At 38.6% G+C, this 25286-nt stretch overlaps 1 protein-coding gene across 2 annotated transcripts; it reads left to right on the top strand.

The window, feature by feature from the left end:
* Positions 1-934: 934 nt before the first annotated feature.
* On the top strand, positions 935-18769 carry wdr91 (WD repeat domain 91). Of its 2 annotated transcripts, none has more exons than XM_030065697.1 (18): positions 935-1027; positions 2828-2964; positions 3367-3546; positions 3746-3953; positions 5584-5666; positions 6466-6575; positions 10765-10933; positions 11070-11267; positions 11825-12027; positions 12414-12468; positions 12568-12663; positions 12874-12968; positions 14289-14442; positions 15123-15231; positions 15878-15990; positions 16840-16947; positions 17435-17524; positions 18341-18769. In XM_030065697.1, exons 2-18 carry the CDS (start codon positions 2842-2844, stop codon positions 18503-18505), a joined length of 2259 nt encoding a protein of 752 aa, XP_029921557.1. In that variant the 5' UTR covers positions 935-1027; positions 2828-2841; the 3' UTR covers positions 18506-18769. The 2 variants fall into 2 exon arrangements, with proteins under 2 accessions (XP_029921557.1, XP_029921558.1); XM_030065698.1 differs by lacking the exon at positions 935-1027 and adding an exon at positions 1082-1190.
* Positions 18770-25286: the final 6517 nt, after the last annotated feature.

Genomic DNA, 25286 nt, shown 5'->3' with positions numbered 1-25286 from the left:
TCATTCCATATATTCAGACTTTCATTCCATATATTCAGACTTTCATTCCATATATTCAGACTTTCATTCAAAATATTCGAGTTTCATTCCATATATTCAGACTTTCATTCCATATATTCAAGTTTCATTCCATATATTCAAGTTTCATTCCATATATTCAAGTTTCATTCAAAATATTCAGACTTTCATTCAAAATATTCAAGTTTCATTCCATATATTCAGACTTTCATTCCATATATTCAAGTTTCATTCCATATATTCAAGTTTCATTCCATATATTCAGACTTTCATTCAAAATATTCAAGTTTCATTCCATATATTCAGACTTTCATTCCATATATTCAGACTTTCATTCCATATATATAATATTTTCCTAAACGGCTTGCCATAATATATATATATATATATATATATATATATATATATATATATTGATTATGCTATAATAACAATGATCATAACAACAACAGCAACAATAACAATAACATTATTATTATTATTATTATTATTAGCCTATTCTTATTATTATTATCATTATTAGTAGTAGTAGTAGTAGTAGTGGTGGTAGTAGTAGTAGTAGTAGTGGTAGTAGTAGTAGTAGTAGTAGTAGTAGTAGTTGTTGTTGTTGTTGTTGTTGTTGTACTTGTAGTGGTATGTCACTGCACCAGGAGTAATTTTATTTTAATTCAAAAATTACGGTATATCACTCCTGGTTTTATTTTATAAAATATATATAGAAATGTGTGTAGCAGCAGCCAGACACTAGAAAGTAAAGCAGATCTAATGTAGTATGGAGGCTCATGGCACTTCGTCTTGTAACAGCTTTTAATTTAATAATGAAATGACGTGAAGCCTCAACGATGAGGAAAAACAAGCACACCTGCTGTGCAACACATCTACACCTGTCCACTATGGCCACTAGAGGGCAGTCATTCACAGCAAACCCACTACGTCACATGAAACTCCTCACATGACTGTCAGGGGGAAGAGAACAGGAAGTGGTTGGTTGTCTGTTCGCTGCTGCTCGGTAAGTTTATAATTACCATTTTTACTGCACAAAATATCACATTAATGCAACATTACTTTGGTGTATTAGCCGCATGCCGTGTGTGACAGTGTGTGAAGTGAATACATGGAGCCTTTATTTCTCTAACGTCCATCACAGGCTTTTATCTGGTGCTGCTAATCAGGTAAACATAACATGCCGCTATCTTGGCCGTTGAGACAGATCTTTATTTACAAATTCTCCTATTTCTAAGTATTCTCAGTTAATGGCAAACATTCATGAGTCATAAACTCTGACTTTAAATTCTGCTGAAGTGTGAGTATCAGCTTGTCATTTCGGCTTACTTTGCTTACATAATTTGCTGTATTTTTTTAAGTGAGTCTCCTCTCTTTCTATTAAAACTCACAGTACCGCAGCCGAACGTAGTAGCGTAAACCAACTGCAAAGGTTAAAGTTTTGTCTGAATTAGTGCTGCTTATTTACATTACACGTGTACACAATGTACGCCGAAATGTAGAGCACTATCCATTGCTTTGTTATAGACCTCATCTCAGGTTTTATTTGTTGAAAATATTTGTTGGTAAGCACGGAGCTGTTAATCTGCGATAGTGTTGAATGGGGTTTGGCTGCGTTATCGCTCAGTGCCAGAGGATGAAAGGTATCATTCCTACTTTTCTGAGTAGCTAATAGTCGGCGTTAATATGAGGTGGGCAGCAGCTTACAAACCCCAAGCCACAGTTAGGCTATTTGCAGTTTACAGAGGAAACTGGTGCATAAACCTAACTGCTGCAGAAATCTGTTTTGAGTATGGCATTATACTGTTGGAAGTTGGAAACCAGGATTTTTTTGTGCAGGTCATGCTGCTTGAAAGTTTAAAAGTACCGTTTGACTGTTTACATAAAACAAACCAGACGAAGGTGTGTGCTGTAGAGAATTCAGTGATACTAATGAGACGTTTTGGTTATGTGATGCAGCGGTAGGACATTGTCTACCCATAACCAACACTGAGTTCCTATTCCTCCAATGAAATGCATTATCTGTTTGATGTGAGTTATTTAAATATTCAACAGGCACTTGTTTCTTTCAGCTCTAATGGGGTTGCTCATGTCGAAAAATTAGTTGTAGCACCTAAATAATTTGCTGCCGTTAAATAAGTTGTTGGTTGGTGAAAGTACGGATGTTCCCTAACTTCACCTGTAGATAGTAGTTAGTTAGCTGTATCAATCAGTGGTGATGGTTTTGCTGTGTTGAATAAACCAAAAACAGTGGTGTAATTGTTGTCTCTCCCTGAGCTTCCTGCATGTAAAAAAGTGCAGATTCCTCTGTTAATTGATAAAGAATCAGAAACACAGTGACTCCTTTTAGAACCAAGAGTGTTAGAAACTTGAAAGAAGTTAGACTTTGATGTTCTCAGAAAATATAGCAGTCAACCAGCAGGGTAGACACTGGATTTGTACTGTTATGGTACTCATAACACTAGTAGCCTACTTTTAGGCTGTCATGACATTTTCCACAATTTTTACATATTTAAAATGTCTTTGGTTGGATCAATAACATTGAAAAACTTGATAATGTAAACTCGTAGCCAGATTAAGAAGGTTGGACCCTGCTTGTATCTGCAAGGGAGGTTTGAACAAACATGAATGTGATAAGAAAAATACAAAATAGGCCAAATGTTAAAATTTTGCCCTTGGATGCTCTGGAAATAAACCATTTGTATGATTACTGCCACTGGAGAAAACTGACGCCTATTCTGACTGAATGATTATTTTGCATTCAGTATTGTGCAGAGGGAATTGTAATGTGATTTTCCCCCCGCAGGGTCAAAGGTCACCATGGGGTCAGCAGTGGAGCGGACAGACGAACACGTTAGAGAATATCTGATCTATCGTGGCTTCACCAATACACTCAAACACCTCGACAACGAGATCAAGGCCGACAAAGAGAAAGGATTTAGGGTATGTTTCGTTTTTAAACAAGATGTTTTAGGATACAAGAACGTTTATAAAGAATATGCTTCTCAAGGGAATTATTTAGCATATGTCTTTTTTAAATTGCTTTAGGGTACTTTTTTCAAAGAATGATTTAGGGCATATTTTTGTTTTAGGATATGAATTTTAAAAAGGATGGTTTAGACTACCTCATCCTTTTAAAGGGGATGATTTGGAGTATGTCTTTTTAAAGGATGTTTTTTTGTGTGTTTACTCTTTAGAGGATGTTTAAGGGTACACAGGTTAATCTGTATTAAGCAATGTTTTTCCAAGATACAGTCATGCTTTATCTCAAAGAGAAAATATTGAGAATTTCATTTTGCATACTGTTTTTAAGAAAACATATATAAAACATCTGTCTCTCTGCAGGTGGATAAGATCATCGACCAGTTGCTGCAGTTCATCCAGAGTTTTGACCTGTCTGGTCTGAAGGAGTACTGGCTTTATCTGGACAGACGTCTGTTCTGTAGACTAGAGGATGTTTACAGATCCACCGTCAACAAACTACGAACCAGCCTGTACAGATACTATGTGATCAATACCATCCAGGTAATCAGTGCTATGTACTCAGTAGCATCCAGGTTGTCAGTGCTATGACATCTGTAACATCCTGGCAAATATGCAATATATAACTAATAAAAAAAATATAATAATTCTCAGTTCAGCCTCTGTGATAGTGGCATACGATTTGCAATAACTCAAAAAGCTCTCTTTCTCCCTTTCTCCCATCATCCATCCTTCCATCCAGAAAGGAAACTTGGAGAAGACTCAAGAGTTTTTCCAGAAGCAGGCCTTGGAGCTGCAGGGTCAAGCCGAGTGGCGTGATTGGTTCATCCTGCCGTTTATCCCCGCCCCTGAGCAAAACCCTGCCTTCTCTCCATATTTCTCCCGCCAGTGGTCTGACACCTTCCTGGTGTCGCTGCACAACTTCTTGTCGGTCCTCTTCCAGTGTATGCATATCCTTCTGGCTGAATTATTGAATGTGACAGTTATTATGTTACAGTTTATGTCCTGTTGTAATCATTTTAGTTTTACTGGTGGAGGTCCTGTAATGAACCTTTTGATGTACTGGGGGCACCACACTGATCTACCGTGTCTGTTTGTATAATTCTCATTTAATTTTCAGTCAGAGCTGTGTGTCGAGGAGGCATTTCAAAGTTTGTTTTGTCAGATATGGTGGCGAACATGGAGGATTTGTAGGATGACAGAATTAGTACAGTGTGAACCATCCCGAAGTTTATTAAAACATCCTAATATGTTATTCTAATACCAGCACAAGGAGCTACCTAGAGGTCTTTCTTTTTCTTCTGGATCTGGAACACAGAGAAGGTCAGAAGAAGAAAGCCTTTTTACTTGCTTACTTTCTTTGTGATGAAAACAGAGCGCTAGAAATCTGATATGCGCTCTGGGTGCATGCCCCTTACTTGCTTTTCAGACCAGTCATGCAGGAACGGCAGTGCGCAGTGCAAGTGTTTTTTTTTTGCCCAAAGGAAAGAACAATGGTTGTTTGGCTATCCTAATATCAGCAGAAACCTATCAGCAGAAGGAGTTGTACAGAGGTTTTTCTTTTTCTCTTAGACCAGAAACACAGCATGGTCTGAAAAGAAAAGAAAACATGTCTCTTGTTTATTCCTTTCTTGTGGTGTGGTACACTGTAGGGAGTGCTTCACCTTGGGCAAAATACAGAGCATTGTGTTTGTGGTCTGAACTGCCAGACCACTGGCCCTTTTTGCCAGTGCTAAATTACAGGCAGAGGTGCACAGTTTGATCAGACATCCCTGATACAAAGGTGGTTGCTGCTGGACCTGCAAGTCAGCTGAATCATGCAGGTTTTCCCATTTCGAGGTACCAACCCACAATATTTGTCTGGCTTGCAAGGCCAGCTAGTTGCTCCCCATTCATATTAAATGGGATCCACATCCTGGTCAACTTTAAATCAATGGTCCATCATAGCAGCTTGCAGGATCTGGTTGTCCTGATGGACTTTAACTTCTGTCTTCAGGACTGGATGGTCTGGGTGAAGGTTGCCTCATATCAGCTGAGACAGCCAGTCTCTCTGCAGATTCTATGAGGTCACCCAGTCTTCACCTTCATGGCCAAAAATGAATAAAAAAAGAAGGAAGAATGAAATTACCAAAATTGCAGCCAGTTCTTGCAGCATTGCTGTATTGATATACAGTATGATATATATTTTATCCATTTGGTTCAAATGTAGATTATAAGGACAATGTTGGGCTTTATGTAAGTGCTCTGCCTTGAAGTCCTGAATCATTTGGTGTGAATTTAGTGACTGCTGTTGCCATAGTGTCACTTCTTGTTAGCAACCTTGTAAACTATTGCGGCCCAATGGTTAGTCAGAAAAATCAGCTTGTTACTAAGGAGTTACCTGATTGAAGTCTAGCTGGAATAATCTAGATGGGTAAAGTGAAAGAGAAATCTTCATATAACTCACCAGCTGCACTAGAAGATTTGCTCATGACCAAGAGTAGAAAACTGCGATTGTACCATTTACACATTCCCTGTGGAGATAAAGTTTAATTGTTTAACTCTCTGCCCAGTGGTTTCCAGTCCTTAACCAGTTTCCACCCCAGCCTGTCCTGCTGAGTTTTGACGCTGAAGTCCAGAAGACAACCAGTTTGACAGAAGAGAATGAACAGCTGTGCCAAATGGTGAGATTAAAGCCAATTAGTTCAGTACTTTTATTTTTGGTCATGTGAAGCTTTACTTTTCTCAAGAAAAAAAGACAAAAAAAAAAGATTATGCACGATGAAAGAAAATACATGGACATATTAGAACAAATGACTCAATAAATGTGATTAACTAAAAGAAACTCCGTAAATGTGAGTTGTTAAAGGTTACTTTGGAAAATACAATTGCTTGTTAGCCTCATATTCTTAGACAGGCCCTCACAAATAATTTACAAAGGTAACAGTTAATTTTTGATTGGAATGGATGGAAATGAGATGCAGAGTCTGTGAATCCTGTCCCTAGACCATGTCATAGAATTATACTGTGATCTAAAAAAAAATCTGACAAAAGTACAGCCTAAACTATGGCTAAAATTACTCATTTTCTATTTAAGAATAATATGACAAAGGCATAGTGACACAGACCTGTCCAAAATCATGCAAACCCCTTCATGAATATTATGCTTGCTTGTTTCACTCTTCAGTAAATTCTAATCATGGGACTAAAATCCCATCATTTCATTCATAAAATCACATCCTTTGGTTAAAAAATTACATCATTGCTTTTGAAATTACCATCATTTGATGTAGGAAGTCTTGTGATTTTGTTTAGAAAGTCCCCTCTTTTGGTTTATAAAGTACCATAGTTTGGTTCATAGTACCATAATTTCTTTTAGGAAGTCCCATCATTTCATTTGGAAAGTTTTATCATTTGGTTGGTTTCCTGCTGTCTGCTCTGTATCTAAATTCTCCAACTCGACTCATGTCACCTCATCTCCAGGTGTTCGCTCTGCAAGGGGAGAGTCGGGACCAGAAGGACGGGGACGAGATGGTTCATCACAAGCTTCCTGCCTACGTACAGAACATGGACCGGCTGGAAGACACTGAGCTGTGAGACACTAACAGTACTGCTTTAACACACAACTGCAATGGACAGATTGCTGACCTCCTCTGGTACAACTAAGATGGCTGCCATAGGGTACATTTTTAAATGTCATCATGGAAACGATGTGCAATGTGTCGCTCATGGATTTGTAATGCATAAAAGGACACTTACTGAATAACATGAAACATTTGGTGGATGCTTTTATCCAAAGCACTTTATCTTACCGTGAGTCAGTGCATTTTTAATGTGGCTGACCTGTTGGACTGTGTCTATTGTTGATACCGCCAAGATGGCTGCCATTGGCTTTTTATGAAGTGTTGTCATGGTAACGATCGCTGCATTGCTGTGGGCAGTGTATAATGATGTGACGTTCAGCACAGCTGCCACTGGGATGCTGGACAAACCAGTGTAAAAATGATTTTGCTTTTTTAATTTTCCTGTGGTAACTTGCCTATGGTAACTTCTCCGTGTTAACTTTACTGTGATAATGGTCAAATCTTGTCCATGGTACCTTGGTGGACACCGGGGTTTCATAACGGTTTGAGAATCCGTCCTTCAACTAAAGTCCACGGTTCAAACCCGTCACCCTGCTGAAATGCCTTTGAGCCAGACGGTAGTAGAGAATAACACTTTCTGTACTAAACTATTAAACTATCAGATACTCACAGGTGCTGAAAACTGTCATCACTTCAACAAAATATTATGCTGTTCTAATTACTATTATATTGAGAACTGTTTCCAATTTTTTGTCTTCCCTATTTACACACATGGGGAGGGGACAGAATAGTAGAAACAGCTCTCAATAAAATGCAGTCCAGTACAACAGCAGCACTAACTATGAGCTCAATGCCAAACATATAACTGAATGAACACCGCTATTACTGTGACAGAAAGAAAACCTGAGCATTATAGGCAGCAGAAAGGAAACTTTATGGCATAATATTTGTATTGGATTGTACTAGATTGTGCAGGTGTACCTAATAAAGTGGCCATTGAGTGTATGATTTAATAGGTAAAGCACATATTAACATTTAATCTATGAAGCAAAACACACTCGGTCTTTGGTACCCCACCAGTGAATCCATTCATATAGTGAGACACAAGTGACACAGCTGCAGGATTATGGCTAAAAGGATAATACTTTACTCCACAAATCGCTCGACTGTTGCCCACTAAAGCAGGCAGTCTTAATAAAATTAAACATTTATCCTACCAATTTTCAGTTTTCTTACCAACTTTACTAAAACTAAAATGATGATATTACATTATAGGACATTTACTGTGTTGCTGTTTTGCAGCTTGCGTGCATTTGAACCAAAAAACAAAATCATATGGTGTCCGTTACATATGGCAGCCATCATAAATGTTTCAGCCAAATTGTCTTTGATACTATTAATTTTCCTACACTCTTCCTGTCTTACCCCTGTTCTCTATTTTCTGATTTTTGAACATGTTAGCCATAGAGACATATAATGCATTTCTTTGATTTTTTTTTTATGTTAGCTCTTAGACTGTCATGGCACTCCAGCCTGTTATGAAATTTTATTTCATGTCTTTCACTGTTATATGATGAATTTCACTGCATTTAATTTCTGGTGTTGTATTTTATGAACTATTAATTTTATACAATGAGTTCAATGTGTCGATTGTGAATAATATTAGTTAATTGTATGTAAGCTGAGTTTGAGGACTTCTTGTGAGTGAAGCATGCTAAAGTTGTTTTTTTAAAGTTGCTAAGGTTATGGTTGTTGTTTTAAAAGAAAACAGCAGGGATATGACATGAGCAAATGAGGAAGAGGGAGAAGAGAAGATAAGGAAAAGGAGTTGTATTCAGTTATCTCAGACAAGCCAAGATTTAAGAGGGTATCAGTAACCTCTTTTGCCTTCATCCCATTTCCCTTAGAGATTAGGGTCACTTTTATAATAACTTAAATTAATATGAGACACTTTAAACCAGACAGAACTGCCAGTATTATTTAAAGTATTTAAATATCACTAACGTTTTGGTGGTGCTAAATTATTTATACTGTTTTAATTATGTGTGCTCTGGATTGAGGTTGATATTGCCAAATAAACAATTCAGCTGATGAATTGTTGTTTCTTTTCACCACGACCCCACAGAGGATTTAAGAGTTTGACCCAGGTCTGTAGATCATCAGGCGGACATAAATATTCGCTCTAAAAACTGTAGGTTCATTTGGGATTTTTGGACTTCCAAAGGGATCTAACAAGCACATTCCAAAAAGTTTCTTTGAAGAGCTACCCTGTACAAGGTTCCTGAAAGTACAGTTAGGGTATATGAAGTCTTGATTAAGGAGTTCCTCAGGGAACCATCTCGGACACACCTATGGTTGAAAAATGTTCCCAAAAGACCTTTTGCTTGTCGGTTATAGAAGTTTGCATTAGTCATCTTGATCATGATGTACAGACCTAGTCTTCTAGAGATTTTGGCTTTGCCTTTGAGTTTGGCTGGCAAGATTTTTTGGAGCTCAGTACAGTAAAGTAGCCCAGTAGCAGCTAAAACTAAAGGCTTGAGTTCCTTCAATGCCAGGAAAATGTAGAGACGAATATCGAATACCAGAAATATTTACATGGTCAAAAAATTAAGTGGAATATTAAAGCAAACACTTAAGCCATATATTTTCTTTAAGTTGAGGACCTCAAGTTCACGTTTGTTAACATTTGTCTGTTTAAATGAATTATTGTCCGAAATGAGGACTCACTTCTCCGCCTGTACACCCTGTTTTGTGACTATTTTAACACTAACAGGAGGTTACATCTTCAAGTTTGGTCTGGCAATCACATTTCTGGAAAAATAATTGAACCCCAAACACTTAGTCCTTTAATGACTGAGCTACACAGGACATTGAACCACTAACCTGTGGTATTGTTGGCACCCAACACACACACAATTTATTGATCTACTGAGGATGTGAATACATAAAGATGTGAATTGCAGTCTAACATTAAACATGTCAACAGGTTATGAGTAGTGTTGTGTCAATGTCAGGGGAGGAAACACATGACAAGGGCAGGTGCGGAATTTTTTTTTTTTTTTTTTTTTTTTTTTTTTTTGTTAAAGCATTTAATTTATTTTCTCTGGCCAGTGTGCTCTTTTTGCCTAGTTTTTGAATCAGCTGTTTTCCACATGATGCCTTTTATCATTTTCTTAAATCCCCCAGCCACTGGCCAAGTTGATTTCCTGATCTTTTTATGAGTTAACAAACAGTTCACTCACTAAGCAGTACTGCACAGCAGCGCTTTTGAATAGTCTCTTTCCACTACTTGAGCTTATTTGGCTTTATTACTGTTACACTGATTGACAGCCCACTAAATGGCTATTCTGTATAACATGAGATTTGGATGAATCAGTCTCTCTCTTTTACTCTGTCTGACTCCGAATTTAGAAACACTGTGGGGGAAGATACAACATTTGATGGAGATAAACTGTTTATCAAATGAACAGTCAGTTGTAGAGCTTGATATCAGCTCCACAGTTGATATTGCTGGGCTTTTACTAATGTAGTAGCAGGCCAGTCCAATAAGTATGGTGCACATTTTCTGTCCACAATATGCAATGTGGATCGGATAACAAAATTCAAATAATATCAAAAACATATCAAAATTCAACAAATTGCAGTACCAAAATGTAACTATGTATTGTGGGGCAAGAAAATGAATTGCGGTATTAGCGACATTTCATTCAGCTATTTTAGTTACAAGTGAAATGGCTCAACTATCACAATTTCACCAGCTCCTTTCCAACATTTTTACTTTGTAAAGAATAAATTTTAAAATCATTTTCATTTTAGCAATGCAGTATCATTGTTAGCATCATTCGGCTCAGAAATAAACATATTTCCTCATAGTCATGGTTTGTTATTGTTGAACTTTATTGTATCGTATGTGGTTGTATCAAATTCTGAAGCCCATGTTGCATATGGAGTCATATCACCAAGTAAACATATTTAACATATAAATTTCAAAATTATCCATCTTACCAGCCATACAGGCTATGTCTATTATTTATCTAGTCTATGTATTTGTAGTGTGTTGTTTTATTTATTTGCCAGTTTTGTTTTAATTAATTCTGCATTTACTTATCTAGTTGCGTACTTACCCATGGCTCGCTCACTCTCTCCATCTCTCTCTCTTTCTTTCTTTCTTTCTTCCTTTCTTTCTTTTCCCTTGCAGTGACTTGGTATCGAGCCAGCGAGTGGTCAGCACCAGCACACCTTCCAGAAACTTCTTCTCGACATTCCTGCCGCAGGGCCGGCGGACTCCGGGGAAGACACCGCAGAGCACTGCCGGGTCATCGCCAAACCAGGGAGCATTGGGTAGGAAGGAGCCTCTGACCAATCAGGTGAGAGTGAGGAGCTTGAAATAGAGTATAGGTGACGTAACCCCCACACCCCCCTCACAAGGTGGCCATATTGGAAGTCCTAAAAAGTGTGAACCATTGTGTTTATGAACTAAAATAATCTGTGTGTGAATTCCAGGCTGCTAAGTCCAAAGAGGCCGCCGCACCCAAAGAGGTGAAGCCTGTTCCCTGTCAGTCGTCAACCAGTGAACCTGTGAACTCGCAGTCCCAGGCGGGACACCAACCAGCACAGCAGCAGCCAACACATCTCAGACACAAGAGAATTCAGGATCATGAAAAAGAAAGGAAGGAGCTTTTCTCCAAACCCCCTGCTCAGGTATCGGATGGTTTGCGTTATATGTCAGTTTAGCGGTGGGATTAAGATTTGGTTTGGCCAGCTCAGGTTATGGATAGGGTGTGGGAAAAAATCACGACCAGCCTGAAGTTGACTTGAAGTTGGCTTGAATCTGTATGTTGACGGATGATTGATGTGTAAAAAAGTTTTGAGTTTAATGTCATCCATTAGCAGCTGTTGTGCACTATTGGGGAAAAAATGGAGGAGCTACTACATTCTGTCTTAACCAGAGCTGTATCATGTAGTTCATAAGATTTATAACAATACTCAGTGGAAACCATATGCCAGCCTTTTAGATTTACTTTCACTGCCAACTCAGATGCCAAACATTGCATATTAACACCACCTTGGTAAACTAAGTACCTAAGTTGTCCTTGATTTGGTTTTGTTTAATCAGCTTCGCCAGAGCAGGTGTTACTTAAAATAAATGGTGGAGCTTACATTTTGGTACCAAACTCTCCCTACAGCATATTTATTGCCCTTCCACTGTAACATTGTAAGATTGCGCAGTATAGTTTTACCTGTGCCTTTGTGTGTAGTTTCCTCAGACAGCAGAGAAAAAAGGGGAGGCCAGTGACGCGGAGGCTCCAGCTGAGGCCTGCATCGATGTCCCTGACTCCTCTGCACACACAAGGACCTCTGGAGGAGTAGGGGAGGGAGGAGGCCTGTCAGCAGAGCAGCCTTTTATCAAACTCAGCCAGGAAGAGTACGGAGAGCACCACTCGTCCATCATGCACTGCAGGTCAGACTTCACCAGACCTACAGTTCAGTTCAGTTATGTCAAGCACAACCCAATATTCTGTCATATGTCCATCATGCACAATATCTCAGGCACCACGGATCAGATATTGTTGAAACTTTGGGGAAAGATGCCCAACCGCTCCATTTGAGCATTTTAACAATTACACTGATTGGCCTAAAGGGTGCGCTACAACGCTTGTTTGTGTGTACACCATGCACAATATATCGGGCACCGCTAATCAAATGTTTGAAACTTTGTCTGTCTCGCTGTGATCGTATATGGTTTTTATCAATGATAAACTTAATTTTAAAGTCACAAAAAAGGATTTAATGTGAAACCTGAAACCCTCATCTCTCTCCTCTTTCCCTCCCTCTTGTGTTTTGTAGGGTTGACTGTTCAGGTCGCAGAGTTGCCAGTTTGGATGTAGATGGAGTCATCAAGGTGAATTGATCTTCATATCGGATTGTCGTAACTCATAACTATACATAATGTAACTGTCTACTTGTCAGGGATTGAACCTGTCCTCCTCCTCTTCCTCAGGTGTGGTCGTTTAACCCCATCATGCAGACCAAAGCCACCATCATGTCCAAGTCCCCTTTGCTGTCTCTGGAGTGGGCGACCAAGCCTGACAGACTGGTAGAGAGGGAGAGAGAGAGAGAGAGAGAGAAAGAGAGAATGTGTGTGTGTCTGTGTGTGTGTTTGTGTGTATAATGGAACTCTGGAAAACATGAATACTAAAACGTACTGTGTTTAACAACTTTCAGTACATAGTTCATTACATTATTACACTAAAACTATCACACACTGTGTATGTGTGTGTCTGTGTGTGTGTGTGTTTGGGGTCAGCTGTTGCTTGGCAGCGGCGTTGGCACGGTGCGACTGTACGATACCGACGCCAAGAAGAATCTGTATGAAATGAACATCGACGAGACTCACCCACGGTAAGCCTGTCTGTTTACTCATCTGTCTGTCTGACTCACTTGTCTGTATACGTCTTTGTCTGCATTGTACTATTAATATTATAAAAGGCTTTAACATGGCATGTGCACTTTCTGGCAGCCATATTGGACGTCTGTGAACGCTTGATTGTGTTTCTAAATGTTTCGACAGGAGTGAACAGACATGGTTAATTTCTGTGCTGTTGTTTTTTTTTTTTTCTTTTTACTGGGCACTGCTTGTTTTCATCAGTGATCCGTCTGATTTATTTTCTGATTGAGCAGTGTCTGCTTGCTAGCTGCCTAGCCATAGTGTTTGCTCCGTTAATTATCACTGTCTTGTTAACACATCTAATTAACATGGTAGATAATGTGTCTTCCAGAGTTAACATGTGAACATGGATATCATTAGCCGGCTGACAAGTTCACTAGCCAGCAGTTTGTTGTTGTCAGGTTTGTTTTTTTTCTGAGCTGACTCACAACCAGAGACACCCAGGCAGCACGATCACAACCAGCAAGACCAAACCCCTGTCTGTTTGAATGGGGTGTTGCCTGTTCTTTCCATATTTAAATATTTAAATATGAGCCTTTTTTTTTTTTTTTTTTCAGAATGACTTAAGTATTAGAAAAAACTTTTTAGAACTCACTGAGGCTTGTACACATGGACTGTTGCACACAAATTGCATTAAAAAGTTTCAAATGTAACCTTGGCCTAAGAATTAACACCTTTAACTCAACAGATGCGATATTCATCAAGATCACAGATCAGCTTTAAAATGTCACAATACTGTCAATATGGAGCACAGTATATTGCCTAACGCGCTAACAAACAAGTGCAGTGCTGAGCCATGAACACACCTTACTTCTAGTCAAAGAAAGATAAGGGAAAAACTCAGCCATTATAATAATAAGATCCTACTTTACAGTCATCACGTCCTCTCTGTTTCTTGTTACTGTCATCACGTTGAGATACTTTTCGTCTTAAAAATCATCAGAAGAGCATGAAAATTTAATCATCTCTTCCTTGGCTCAGAACCAATCTCTCTACAAAGTTTCTTGTAAATCCATTCAGAACTTTTTGAGATGTCTTGGTAACAGGCAAACAGGATGATTACATTACCTCCTTGGTGGAGGAAATGATATAACAACATAATATAACATAATAAAGCACCACCTTCTCCTTTTCCATGTTTTTTTTCTTTACCTCATCCTCCTCGTTCATCTTCCTGTCCCTCTCTCACTTTGTTCTGCCCTTACCTCCCCTTCTCCCCTCTCACTTTTTCCTGGCTTTCCCTCTCTTTGTCTGCTCTTCTTCACCTCCTCAAGTATCTTGTCTTTAGCCTGCAGCCCCAGCGGTTCATCATTCGTGTGTTCGGCCGCAGCTCTCAGTCGGTCAGGAAGCGTGGAGTCTGTTCCTCGCCTCCCTATTCCTGTTTCTGGACAGCTGCTGCTCTGGGACACTAAGACAGTCAAACAACAGGTAGCACCATCAACCAGTTCATCATAATTCATCCAATTTTCATCTAGTGAGTTAATAAGTATAACATTTATTCATTCATTCACTTATATACACTTACTCACGGTTCAAATTTTCCACAGTTGGTTTTTATATCAGTTTTAGGCCATGGTTCAGTTGTTACCACAGTCGTCTTCAAAAAACTGAATTGACTCAGAATCCTCATAATTTATTTATTTATTTTTACTTTAAGTAATTCTTAAGTTTTCACCTTTCAACATCAGTAAAACCTGAATAAAAGAGGAGGCAGTGGACATCCTTGACTGATTCCTCAGCTGTTCAAAAATCTTTGTCATTCATCCTTTCATTAGTAGTAATTTGTCTAACAATCTGGAAAGTTGCGATCTCATTCTTTGGTGTTTGTGCTCTTCAGTGAGAAAGCCTTGACTTCTCCACAGTTAAGTTACGGAAATGAAAGTGCTAACAATAGGAATTCAGTTTCTTAGTAAATGAAATCTTGATACATTGAATTTAGCATTTTGATCAGTTTTGATAAAGTTTTTCGTGGTGACAGTCAATGAATCTATTCACCCTATTGAAACATCATCTCTCTCTCTCTCTCTCTCTCTCTCTCTCTCTCTCTCTCTCTCTCTCTCTCTCCCTCTCTCTCTCTCTCTCTCTCTCCCCCTCTCCCTCTCTCTCAGTTGCAGTTTTCTCTGGAGCCAGAACCAGTCGCTATTAACTGCACAGCCTTCAACCACAACGGAAACCTGCTGGTTACTGGAGCCGCTGATGGAGTCATCAGGCTGTTCGGTCAGTATTTCCAAGATAAGGCTGGTAACACAGGCTATTTCACTAAAGCAGTACAGTTCAGTAGAACAGTATAGTCATATTCAAGATACTTTACTAGAACAGTATAGCTCCACACAGGCTATTTCGGTCACAAAATACAGTCACGCACAGGATATTTCACTAAACAATATAGAGCTACAGGCTTGTGTTCACCTGATTTAGATTGGATCTGTCTGACTACAAATAAAATTTAGCACACAAATGAACAGTGAACCACAAGACGCAGCTTGATGCATCCTGAGATCCTCAGGCAAGTCTCCTGACTGTTCCTGAAGATGATATACAGTACATTTCCTTTTCACTGGTGTACATGTTGTAAATGTTTGTGACAGTATAATTAATGTTGCCACAGAGGAATAACAAACATGAAAATCGACCAGTAAGACTACATACTGGAGAAGAATAAACTGTAATCCTTTAAAAATATTGTTTTATTGTTTTTATAAGTTTTATGGCATATCTGCAGATATTTTATCTATGTATAAATATGGTTTTACTTTAGAACATGTATTCTCTGATTAATATCCATGAGACAAGTCAACTTGTAATACTAATAAACTGAATGTGATTTTCTGTTATTTTCTGTCTCACCCTCTCTGTCCTGTAGATATGCAGCGTTATGAAAGTGCAATGAGCTGGAGAGCTCACGAAGGAGAGGTTTACAGTGTTGAGTTCAGCTATGATGAGAACACTGTCTTCAGCATAGGCGAGGATGGCAAGGTATATGTGTGTGTGTGTGTGTGTGTGTGTGTGTCTCAATCAATGCGTCCTTAAAATGTTAAAATCTTACATTTTAATACCTTTTTTTGTACATTTTTGTTTCCATGTTTTTGTTAGTTTTTAAAATGTATACTTATCATTTCTTTATATCAAGTATATAAAGTTTGATTGATTGATATCAACCAAATGTTTTGTTATACTGACAAAACAACTTGTGCAGAAGTCCAGAGAGGGAAGGTTATATATATATATATATATATATATATATATATATATTGTTTTTTATGCCCAAACTTTTAAGTAGGAGCCCAACTGTCACCCTGTCAATCAGTCTGTCTGTCAGCAGTTCAATCCAGAGCTGCATATCTAAAGATCGATTTGGTGGATCGCCGTGAAAGTTGGTGACAGCGTTCATGTTGGTGACCCTGTAACCTGCCCTGTAGTGCCACCAGCAGGCCCAGCAGGGCATCTGTGTTTGAAATAATGGACTTTTATCTCCACATAATTTATTTTGATAAAACAGGTTGAGATTTCCAGATGACTTATTTCCAGAAAACAGCTTATCTCTATATAATAGGACAGAAAAGAATAGTTTCAAATAATACATATCCTCTGTGGACTTTTAACTCTATTAACTGTTTTTTAAAAATTTTTAAAAGCCTTATATTTCAACTGCAAACTCAGGTTTACGCAAGGGAATTTTATTTATAAAGCACATTTCATACACAAAGGGAGATTCAAGGTGCTTAAAACAACATAAAAACCTTTTAGCAATCTGCATGGAGGCCGTTGCACCAGTTTTCAAATCATAAATCTTCTTTATATGCATGTGTTCGTATTAATTTATAGTTTATCCAGTGGAACATCCATCGATGTGGAGTGAAACAGTCCGAGCAGCTTTTACCTCAGGATGCAACTGGTCCATTCATCCTGTCTGGCTACAGTGGCTACAAACAGGTAACAATGTCTTTGATAGCGTCAGAGATACATTTTCACTCTGACTGGAATTCATGTTTAATTTGTTCATGCAAACAAACTATGAAAACTGAGATGATGAATTTTTCACATATTTCTCCATGATAAAACTATGAAAATAAAACTCACTAAAATAGGAGACTCAAATTAGTGCTGAAACAAATATTCAATTATTCGAGCAAAAGTATAAATTTGACAGTTAATTATTTTAGTCATTTATGTTGGAAAAATGCCACATGTTTGCAGATTATTTTTTACTCTTATTTTTGACAACAAATTTAAATACTGCAGTAAGGAGGTCAGAGGTCAATAGATAGACAGTAAGTGGAATAAATATTCCTGTGACGCTTGAATTATAATGAATAATCATGGATGATCAAGAAGCAAATGTGAAGTTTCTAAAAACATACTTTCAGAACATGTTCACAGTCAGTGAGTTTATCAATAATATGATCCATTGACCCACCAGGTTCAGGTTCCTCGAGGTCGGCTGTTCGCCTTCGACTCAGAGGGACAGCACGTACTGACATGTTCGAGCAGCGGAGGACTCATATACCGGGTAACTATCTTCATCATTTCCATCATCATCACACCCAGAGGTGAAGTGACGTCACTGCAGCTTTGCAGTTTTGATCAGCAGCCACTGCTGGAGGGATCAAACCTGTGACTCTCAGGTTACAGGACAATCTCTTCAAAAGATCAGGCTGAGAGAAAGAAAACAGGGTGGATGGTTTGCTTGGCTCAGTAAAGACTAGGCTTGGGCAATATTCACAATCTGATATATCACAATATTCAATATTATCACTCCATTTCATGAAAGCCATTTTATATTTTATTCTAAATTATTCTAAAAACTCATAATAAAAAAAAAACTCCTTGAATTAGAAATGTTACTGTAAGAACTAAAGTAAACTCAAATTTAATAATATGAAACAGGCAGAAACAAAAATGAATGAACAAATGAATGAACAAAAATGAATAATAAATTTTGATTTATGTTAATTTAATGTAATGAATTTAATCAATGAATTAGTTAGAAATTAAAACAATATAAAACAGTGTGAAACAAATAAATATGAAATGAAAGAGGCACTGCAAAAATAATAGTAAAAAATAAATAAATAATGACCTGCAGTTGTTTAAGAAACAATGATGAAGAGAGAATCAAATGTGGCTATAAATATGGCGATGTTCCATATTGTCGGATATCAGTCCAAGATGAATAGAGACAGAAAGCAGCAGGAGTGTTACTTGTGAACAAAAATGTAATAAACTGTAACTTAAATTAACTTGTCATTGCTAACAAAACTTGAAATTAAATAGTGTATTTGCTAATGTATCTGCCTGTCCCCCCACCCTGTCTGTCAATCACCAGCTGACCAATGGGGATCCAGCCTTGGAGAGCGTGCTGTCGCTGGGCGGGCACAAGGCGCCGGTGGTGACGGTCGACTGGTGCTCGGCGGTGGACTGTGGGACCTGCCTCACCGCCTCCATGGACGGGAAGATCAAACTGAGCACGCTCCTGGCTCAGAAGTCTTAACTGAGGACCCGAGTTCACATTGTAAAACTGTGACTGGAGACTTTAGGTCAGATTGACACAGATTAACAGAAGCAGATTAAAATGCAAGGTGATTGTCTGATTATCTGATGTGAGTTATAAAAGCAACATTTTGACAGCATATTGTGTCCTTAATTTGATGTTTTATATTCTTTTTTTTTTTACTGGTACAGTATAAGGTTACCTTTAAAGATGTGTGGTTCTCCAGGAAACAGAGGTTAATGTGATTTTGCTATACAAACACAAGAAAATAAAAAAAAAGAAGAAGGTATTTGTATTTATTTATATCATGTTTATGATATGGAAATTAAGCTGAGAAAGTGAAAAAAAAGTCAAGTTAAATTTCACTGTAGCCCACTGTAGCTGGATGGACCACAGCACTTTTCCTAAAAATGAGCAAAAATTTGTCTGAGAGCAGTGTGGAAAAGCCCTGGCAGACACCCTGCAATAAGTGTAAATCCTTTAAAGCAAAATACATGGCTGAGAAATAGGTCTGAGGTAAGTGGAGCGGTAACCTATGAATTTTGGGGAGGATAAGTGGCAAGCTGAGAAGATGCTGCTGACAGCATTGGTAAGCAGGCTACAGTAAGTCATTGACCTATAGCTTAAGTAGTCTTGTAGGCTTAACCAATATTTGTCATGTTAAGTGGTGTTTTATGTGTATGGGCAACAGTCTGCTTATGCCCCTAAACATCCTAATGTGTGTCTGTCCTATGCAATACGGAAATCTTGCAAGAGGCCCATCCGTTGCACTGTGCTATGAGATTTCCATAATTCAGCGGACATGCACACAGCAGAGCCGTAGGTGCTGATAATAAATGCTGGTTGTCAGCTGCTGTTATGAGGAAGGTAAAAAGCAGAGTCCAGCATTCAAGCCGGTGCAGCCTGGTTTAGTATAGATATCATGAGCCTACATGAAAAGTCCATTGTCCTGAATAGCCGGATCAGATTGTTTAGTCACTAAGTGGTTTCACTGGATGGTAGGTAGGCTATTTATGGCAAAGCTATGAATCACTAAAATGATCAGAGGTGGGCAGCAGTGCCAATATATACTACAAGCAGTAAAGAGAGGCAGTATGCATTTTCTTATCCATAAACAGGGTTTATTGCCTCTGTTTTACCGCTTGTGATGTATTGGCGCCCCCGGCTGCTTCTGATCATTTTCATGTCATGTGAGTGATTGATAAAAGCAGGTCATGTCATTCCAGTATCGACAACCTTTTCATACCAGTGAAGGAGGCAGGAGAGGCTGAATGAAAATGACCATAAGCTTTTGAGGGAAATTATGGCTTCTGCCAACAAAGTTGATTGCTTTAAGTGGTATTGCGGAGCGGAGGCAGCCCACTTTTCGCGTTTCCATCCCTGACGCCCCCACAATTAAAACCTCTATGTGCTCCAGCTCAGAAAAACAAGAAAAAAAAAAACATGCACTGTTCCCATGGAACAGCTAATTACATGCCAACATTAGCTATCCAGGTGACATAAAACATTAGCAGAGTTTGAACTTCATATTTCCAATGCATGTTTGTCTCCAATAAGTGGCAGCCTGGGGGAGATCATGAGTTTGGTCCAGTATGTTTGTCTGTCTGCCTGCAGCTAATCTCAGAAACTACTGGGTCAGCCTAATTTTGGGGGTATGACATATGAAGAATCTCTCTTGCGCTCATTCAAAACATTTGCAAAACGTTTGTTTTTGCTACCTAGGCTGGGTTGTTATGCCTGTCCCTCACCTCATTGACTGTCTAGCTCGCTCATTTCATCATCCTTCTGTGGCAGTGTTCGTTCCAATTACAGGTGGAAAAAAAAAAACAGGACCTGCAATGCATTTTTGGGGTGAGTTTATCAAACGCACAGATGAGCAAACATGGAAAAACACTATAAAAAGTGTCAGAGGCTGTAATCTGTTAACAAACAGGGTTAAAATAGGTTAAATAGCCTGATGAGTCACAACTGTAAAAAAATGACATGAAACAGCCATTTCTGAGTGGTGTGTGTATGTGTCTTGAAGAGAGCAAGAGGGAGAGAGAAAGAGAGTGTGACAATTAAATAGTAATGACTTCTAGCAAATGACTTCTGGCAAAAAATGGTTTATGAGCTCTAGGCTCCTGACCACTGGTATAGTTTGTGTAATAAGAGAGTGTAATTTAATAAATCAGCTTTCAAATATCTTTTTATGATAATCTAACTTCTGTCAGTCATTTATTCTTGTATCAGGCAATTTCCGTCTAGTGCGCTGAGGAGGTTAAAAACAACATTGGGAATTTTGTATAACCACTAGGATGTCCAGTACTTGAATCTTGCGTGATGTTATGAGTACATGGTATGCATGGTATTCTGAACCACTATGATGTCCAGAAGTAGCAGTCATTTAATTAAAGAACTGATTGACCTTTAACTGAACCTGAAACTAGATTTGTCACACAATTTTAAATGGAAGTATAATTTGACATTTTCAGTAAATTTGGGCAGGGGGCGCTGTAAGCACAGAATGGCAGATACAGGTGACTATCCACCATCAGCAGCTCTCTCTATCACCCATGTAGCTTTTGTATACTTGACTCAAAGCCTTTTCACAGCATTGTAGTTACCCAAAATGTCCACAAGATATCAGTCTTTAACAGCATTTTGAATCGGGGTTTGAATTTGAATGAGAAAGCAGGAATTTTAAGGTTTGACTGTTGAAGATGACCTTAATGACCTGAATGAAGAATCTAATTAATTAACTAACTAATTTAGTAAATTAAATAGAAGTAAAAGGGCAATACACAGCCTTACTAAAAGCAAGGCCACAGTCTAGGTATTAACCTAGACTCACATTGGAAACTCTTAGAAAATGTTTTGTTTTTTTGTTTTTTTTTTTTTTCCACATCATTCATCAGTATTACAGAGACATTTACTAAAACTCCCTGAAATCAAATGAATTGCTCTATTCTAATGTTTGTCCTTATTTATTTATTTCTATTTTTTTGTATTACTATGATTCTTTAATTTTCAACTTATTTAAAATATGTATCTATTTCTATCTATTTTCACATTTATATGCTATTTTTGTTGTTACATCATTATTGTATTGCAGTGTATACTTGCTTGTACCAGATGAAATATGTATATTTTCACTGTTGAATAAAGTTTTGTAAATATATAAATAAAAAAAAATAATAATAAACCTGAGCTAACTATCAGGTATTAGCTAACTAGGAGTTCATTGAATCCTGCTCAGAAAGAACCACTGAGAATTATCTGTTTGCAACATGAATGTGAATCAGCATGTAAACTAACAAAACTAACACCAGCCCTGCGTTCCAAATCGCATACTTATACTTTTTACTTATAGTATGTACTGCAGCTGCCCTTACAAAGTATGTAGTTTAGTATGTAATATGCATGCTAATTCTTTTTTCCCCTACTAAATAGTATGGTAGTATGAGTATTGGAACGCAGGGCATGAAATCCAACAAATACTGCTGCAGCCTGCTGTGTTGTCCAGCTCCAAATCAGCTCAGGCTGGGTGAACTGTTTTTTGATTGGTTTTCATATCTGTCAGTCATCCCATCCAGAGGCTCGCGTATGATTGAAGAGACTGCTGAAGGGTTTAAAAACACGTCATAATCAATAACTATCCAATCAGTGTCTGATTAAGTTTCTATTGACCTGAAACTGCACTCCCTCACTGAGGTTCCTTTTTATCCCCAGGAGGCGGCGCTGTTTCCCACAATAACGACAATAACTTTCCTTGCATGTTTTTTTTTTTTTTTTTTTTTTTCTCCCTCCCAGTACTTTTTCTTACTTGCTTGGCAGAGGAAACATTTATTTTGATGACAGTTGACATAGTTTAATAAACTAAGACATTTTATTATAAGTTGGTAATTAGGATAGTTATTTTTCCTCTCTCTCTCTCTCTCTCTCTCTCTCTCTCTCTCTCACTCTCTCTCACTCTCTCTCTCTCTCTCTCTCTCTCTCTCTCTCTCTCTCTCTCTCTCTGTCATTGCTTCATTTCCTGTCTTAGATTCGCCTCATCTGATGTGTGTCATTTTATTCATACTTGTACTGGTTTTAATTGCTTTTGTTCACATGATACCACTGTGAACGAGGAGCAATCCTCAGCTGTTTTTTGAGGCGTATGAATTTCCAAGGCTTAATGAATGAATGAATGAATGAATGAATTGCTGGCATGGTCATAGCCCGGTGGCAGGCTGTCTCAGCCCTGTCTTGCTGCCTCTCCTCTCACTGATCCCCACCAAAGAAGATAACAGAGTAGGAGGGAGGAGAGAACGTTAGAGTGTGAATAAGACAGAGAGGGGAGGGTATGTGATAGGAAAAAAGAGGGAGGAAGAGAGAAAGAATGATAAATAGGGCCCTCATTAATGTTTCATTTATTTATGTAAGAGAGCATAGAGAGAATTGTGTTGATAGACAGCAGCCCTTTCTGCCAACTGAGCAAAGAACAGAGGATCTTGGGAGAATTGCAACAATAATATAAATCTCAGGGACATGTGGGAAATGTATCAATTGAGAGCGCTGTAAAAATTATGAGTGACTTATTGTAAAATGTTCATGTTTCCATTCCCAGCAAGACATAATGTGGTGAACAGTGCTTTGGGCTTAACACACTGGTCCACAGTCTGTCCCTCCTCCTCCCACTTCCCTCCCCGCCCCGTTTTTTGGAGCCGGACTGTGAGTCTGTGGCGCCATATACTCACAACTGACAACTTAATACTGCTGCAAAAATTGTTTTTGTGGAGTGGGTAAAAAATGAGATGGGATTTTAAAAGGCTTCTTTTCGGGTGGGCTTTGCTGTGCTGTCTTCCTCATCATCTGTCATATTTGCCTGTCTAATGATGTTTAATAACAGAGTGAGGCACAGCGCGCAGAGAGAGCTCTGCCAACTATTGTGCCTTCGCTTTCCTGATGATGAGTTGAGGTAAATGTTATGACGCACTGGAGTATTTCCACTCACAGGCAATGTTCTGCCCAGCCAAGTTAGCTGTCTGTCAAAGGGATTCCGGGTAGACTTTGGCTTCCCAACCACTGAAAGTAGTGATTTTATAGATTACAGTTATATTTCTATATGCTCTGTGGTTGTGTATCGTCGTACACGCGTGTGTTTGTGTGTGAGTGTGTGGGTGGCAGCATGTGCTCCTGCATAATGCTGTTGTGATGTGCAAACTTTGTAACTCCAAATTTACAGATTTTCATGTGTCATCTACAATTGAATGATTATATGGTTCCTCTATGGTTTCAGAAAAAAAAAAAAAAAAAAATCTGTGAAATCTTTTCAAACCTGATTATTTATTTATCGATGGTTTATTTGATAGGGACTGCCACAATGTACACAGACAAACTGAACAGCTACCCAGTGCAATTATCATAGTGTTTGTGACAGATGCTAATTTGCAATGCCTGTCTACAAGACGAGAAGGGCTTTTGTAAAAAAAAAAAAAAAAAAAAAAAAAAAAAGAGATTTAAACAGTAAATAAACAAAGAATAGAAGGTAAGCTGATTAGAGAAAGATTCAGTAATACACACAATCAGCAGAAACATAACCAGTAAAATGTAAATGGTGCCAGTAAATTAGAAAAGGAGATCGTGGTGGACAGAAAACAAAAACTAGACCTTGTACACATTCATGTATGATTGCTAAAAATGGCTGTAAAGCTTAAGACAAGGCGGCTTTTTCGTTCCTGAGATGCTGACATTTTGGAGTTACAAGGCTTTCCAGCAAAAGTGGTGATACACACGTGGATGTGTGTGTGTGTGTGTGGCTACAAGAAACACTGAAAGAAAAAGCGTAACTCTTTGTGTGTGTATGCGTGCTCACATGCATGCACGTGTGATTTACAGTGTGATCTACTTGTAAGTGGGCCTGTGTATGATATATGAATGTGTGTCTATGCGAGGCAGCACATGTGAATTCATGCCCCTCAACACTCGCACAGTTGGCTCTTTCATTGTAGACAGTTTACGTCACAGACCCAAACAAACCCCTTCACTTTTCTCCCCACAATATAGCCAGAGGCCAGTTACAGTTGAAGCCTTTTAATTAAAGCTAGTCATTCGGTTCTCCCTTGGATGAAGCCTGCGGGTGCATTAATCACATTGCTCAAAAACGACTACAGACCGGTCCTATCTTGTAAATAAAACTAGCTTTACACAAGTCAGGAAGTGTGGAAACAGGTACAGCTTCCACATCAAAATATTGTCTTTGGCACCCGGGAAGCACTGTACACAAAAACCTCTTTGTTTTACCCAAAGAAACAGCACTCTGATGTGAACTAGTGTTTCCTCCCAAGCAATAATGATATCGTATGTGTTTTCCTGCACCGTGAAATAATAGGTCAACAGGAAGCGTGCCACTGATTATGATTGTTTTCTCTGTGTAACAACTCTATTTTAGATTTTGCTTCATGCTGCATCTGGAGGTTGGTAATAGGCTACAGAGTTGGAGCTCGTGAAAGCCGTGCCCTGGAGTCCATCATGAGACTGTGTATGTCTCTATAGGTCCTTTAACAGTGCATATTAGTGACAGACAACCCTGAAGCCACTTGTCCTTAAAAGACGTTTTCAGTCATGTAACATGTGAAGTAAAGCATACACGCAGGCTGTCATCTCCTCATTTTATGGGATTGCTGCGTGCGTGTGTGTGTGTGTGTGTGTGTGTGTGTGCGTGCCCACGTTGTGAGTGTTTCTGTTTACAGCATGCATCGAGGACATTCTCGAGGCATTATGTCTTCGGAGAGAAGGCTTTAGTGAAATGACTGGGTCA

Source organism: Myripristis murdjan, chromosome 12 (genome assembly GCF_902150065.1).
Source record: "Myripristis murdjan chromosome 12, fMyrMur1.1, whole genome shotgun sequence".
Classification (NCBI taxonomy): Eukaryota; Metazoa; Chordata; class Actinopteri; order Holocentriformes; family Holocentridae; genus Myripristis; species Myripristis murdjan.
The sequence above is the reverse complement of the archived record's forward strand: the minus strand, read 5'-3'. Positions and strand labels throughout refer to the sequence as shown.

What these genes read in the sequence shown, in the direction of transcription:
- wdr91 (XM_030065697.1), top strand. Translation starts at nt 2,842, where the DNA reads ATGGGGTCAGCAGTGGAGCGGACAGACGAACACGTTAGAGAATATCTG. An exon ending in ACAAAGAGAAAGGATTTAGG is followed by an intron (nt 2,965 to 3,366) that starts GTATGTTTCGTT and finishes GTCTCTCTGCAG; the next exon opens with GTGGATAAGATCATCGACCA. An exon ending in ATCGACGAGACTCACCCACG is followed by an intron (nt 12,969 to 14,288) that starts GTAAGCCTGTCT and finishes CACCTCCTCAAG; the next exon opens with TATCTTGTCTTTAGCCTGCA.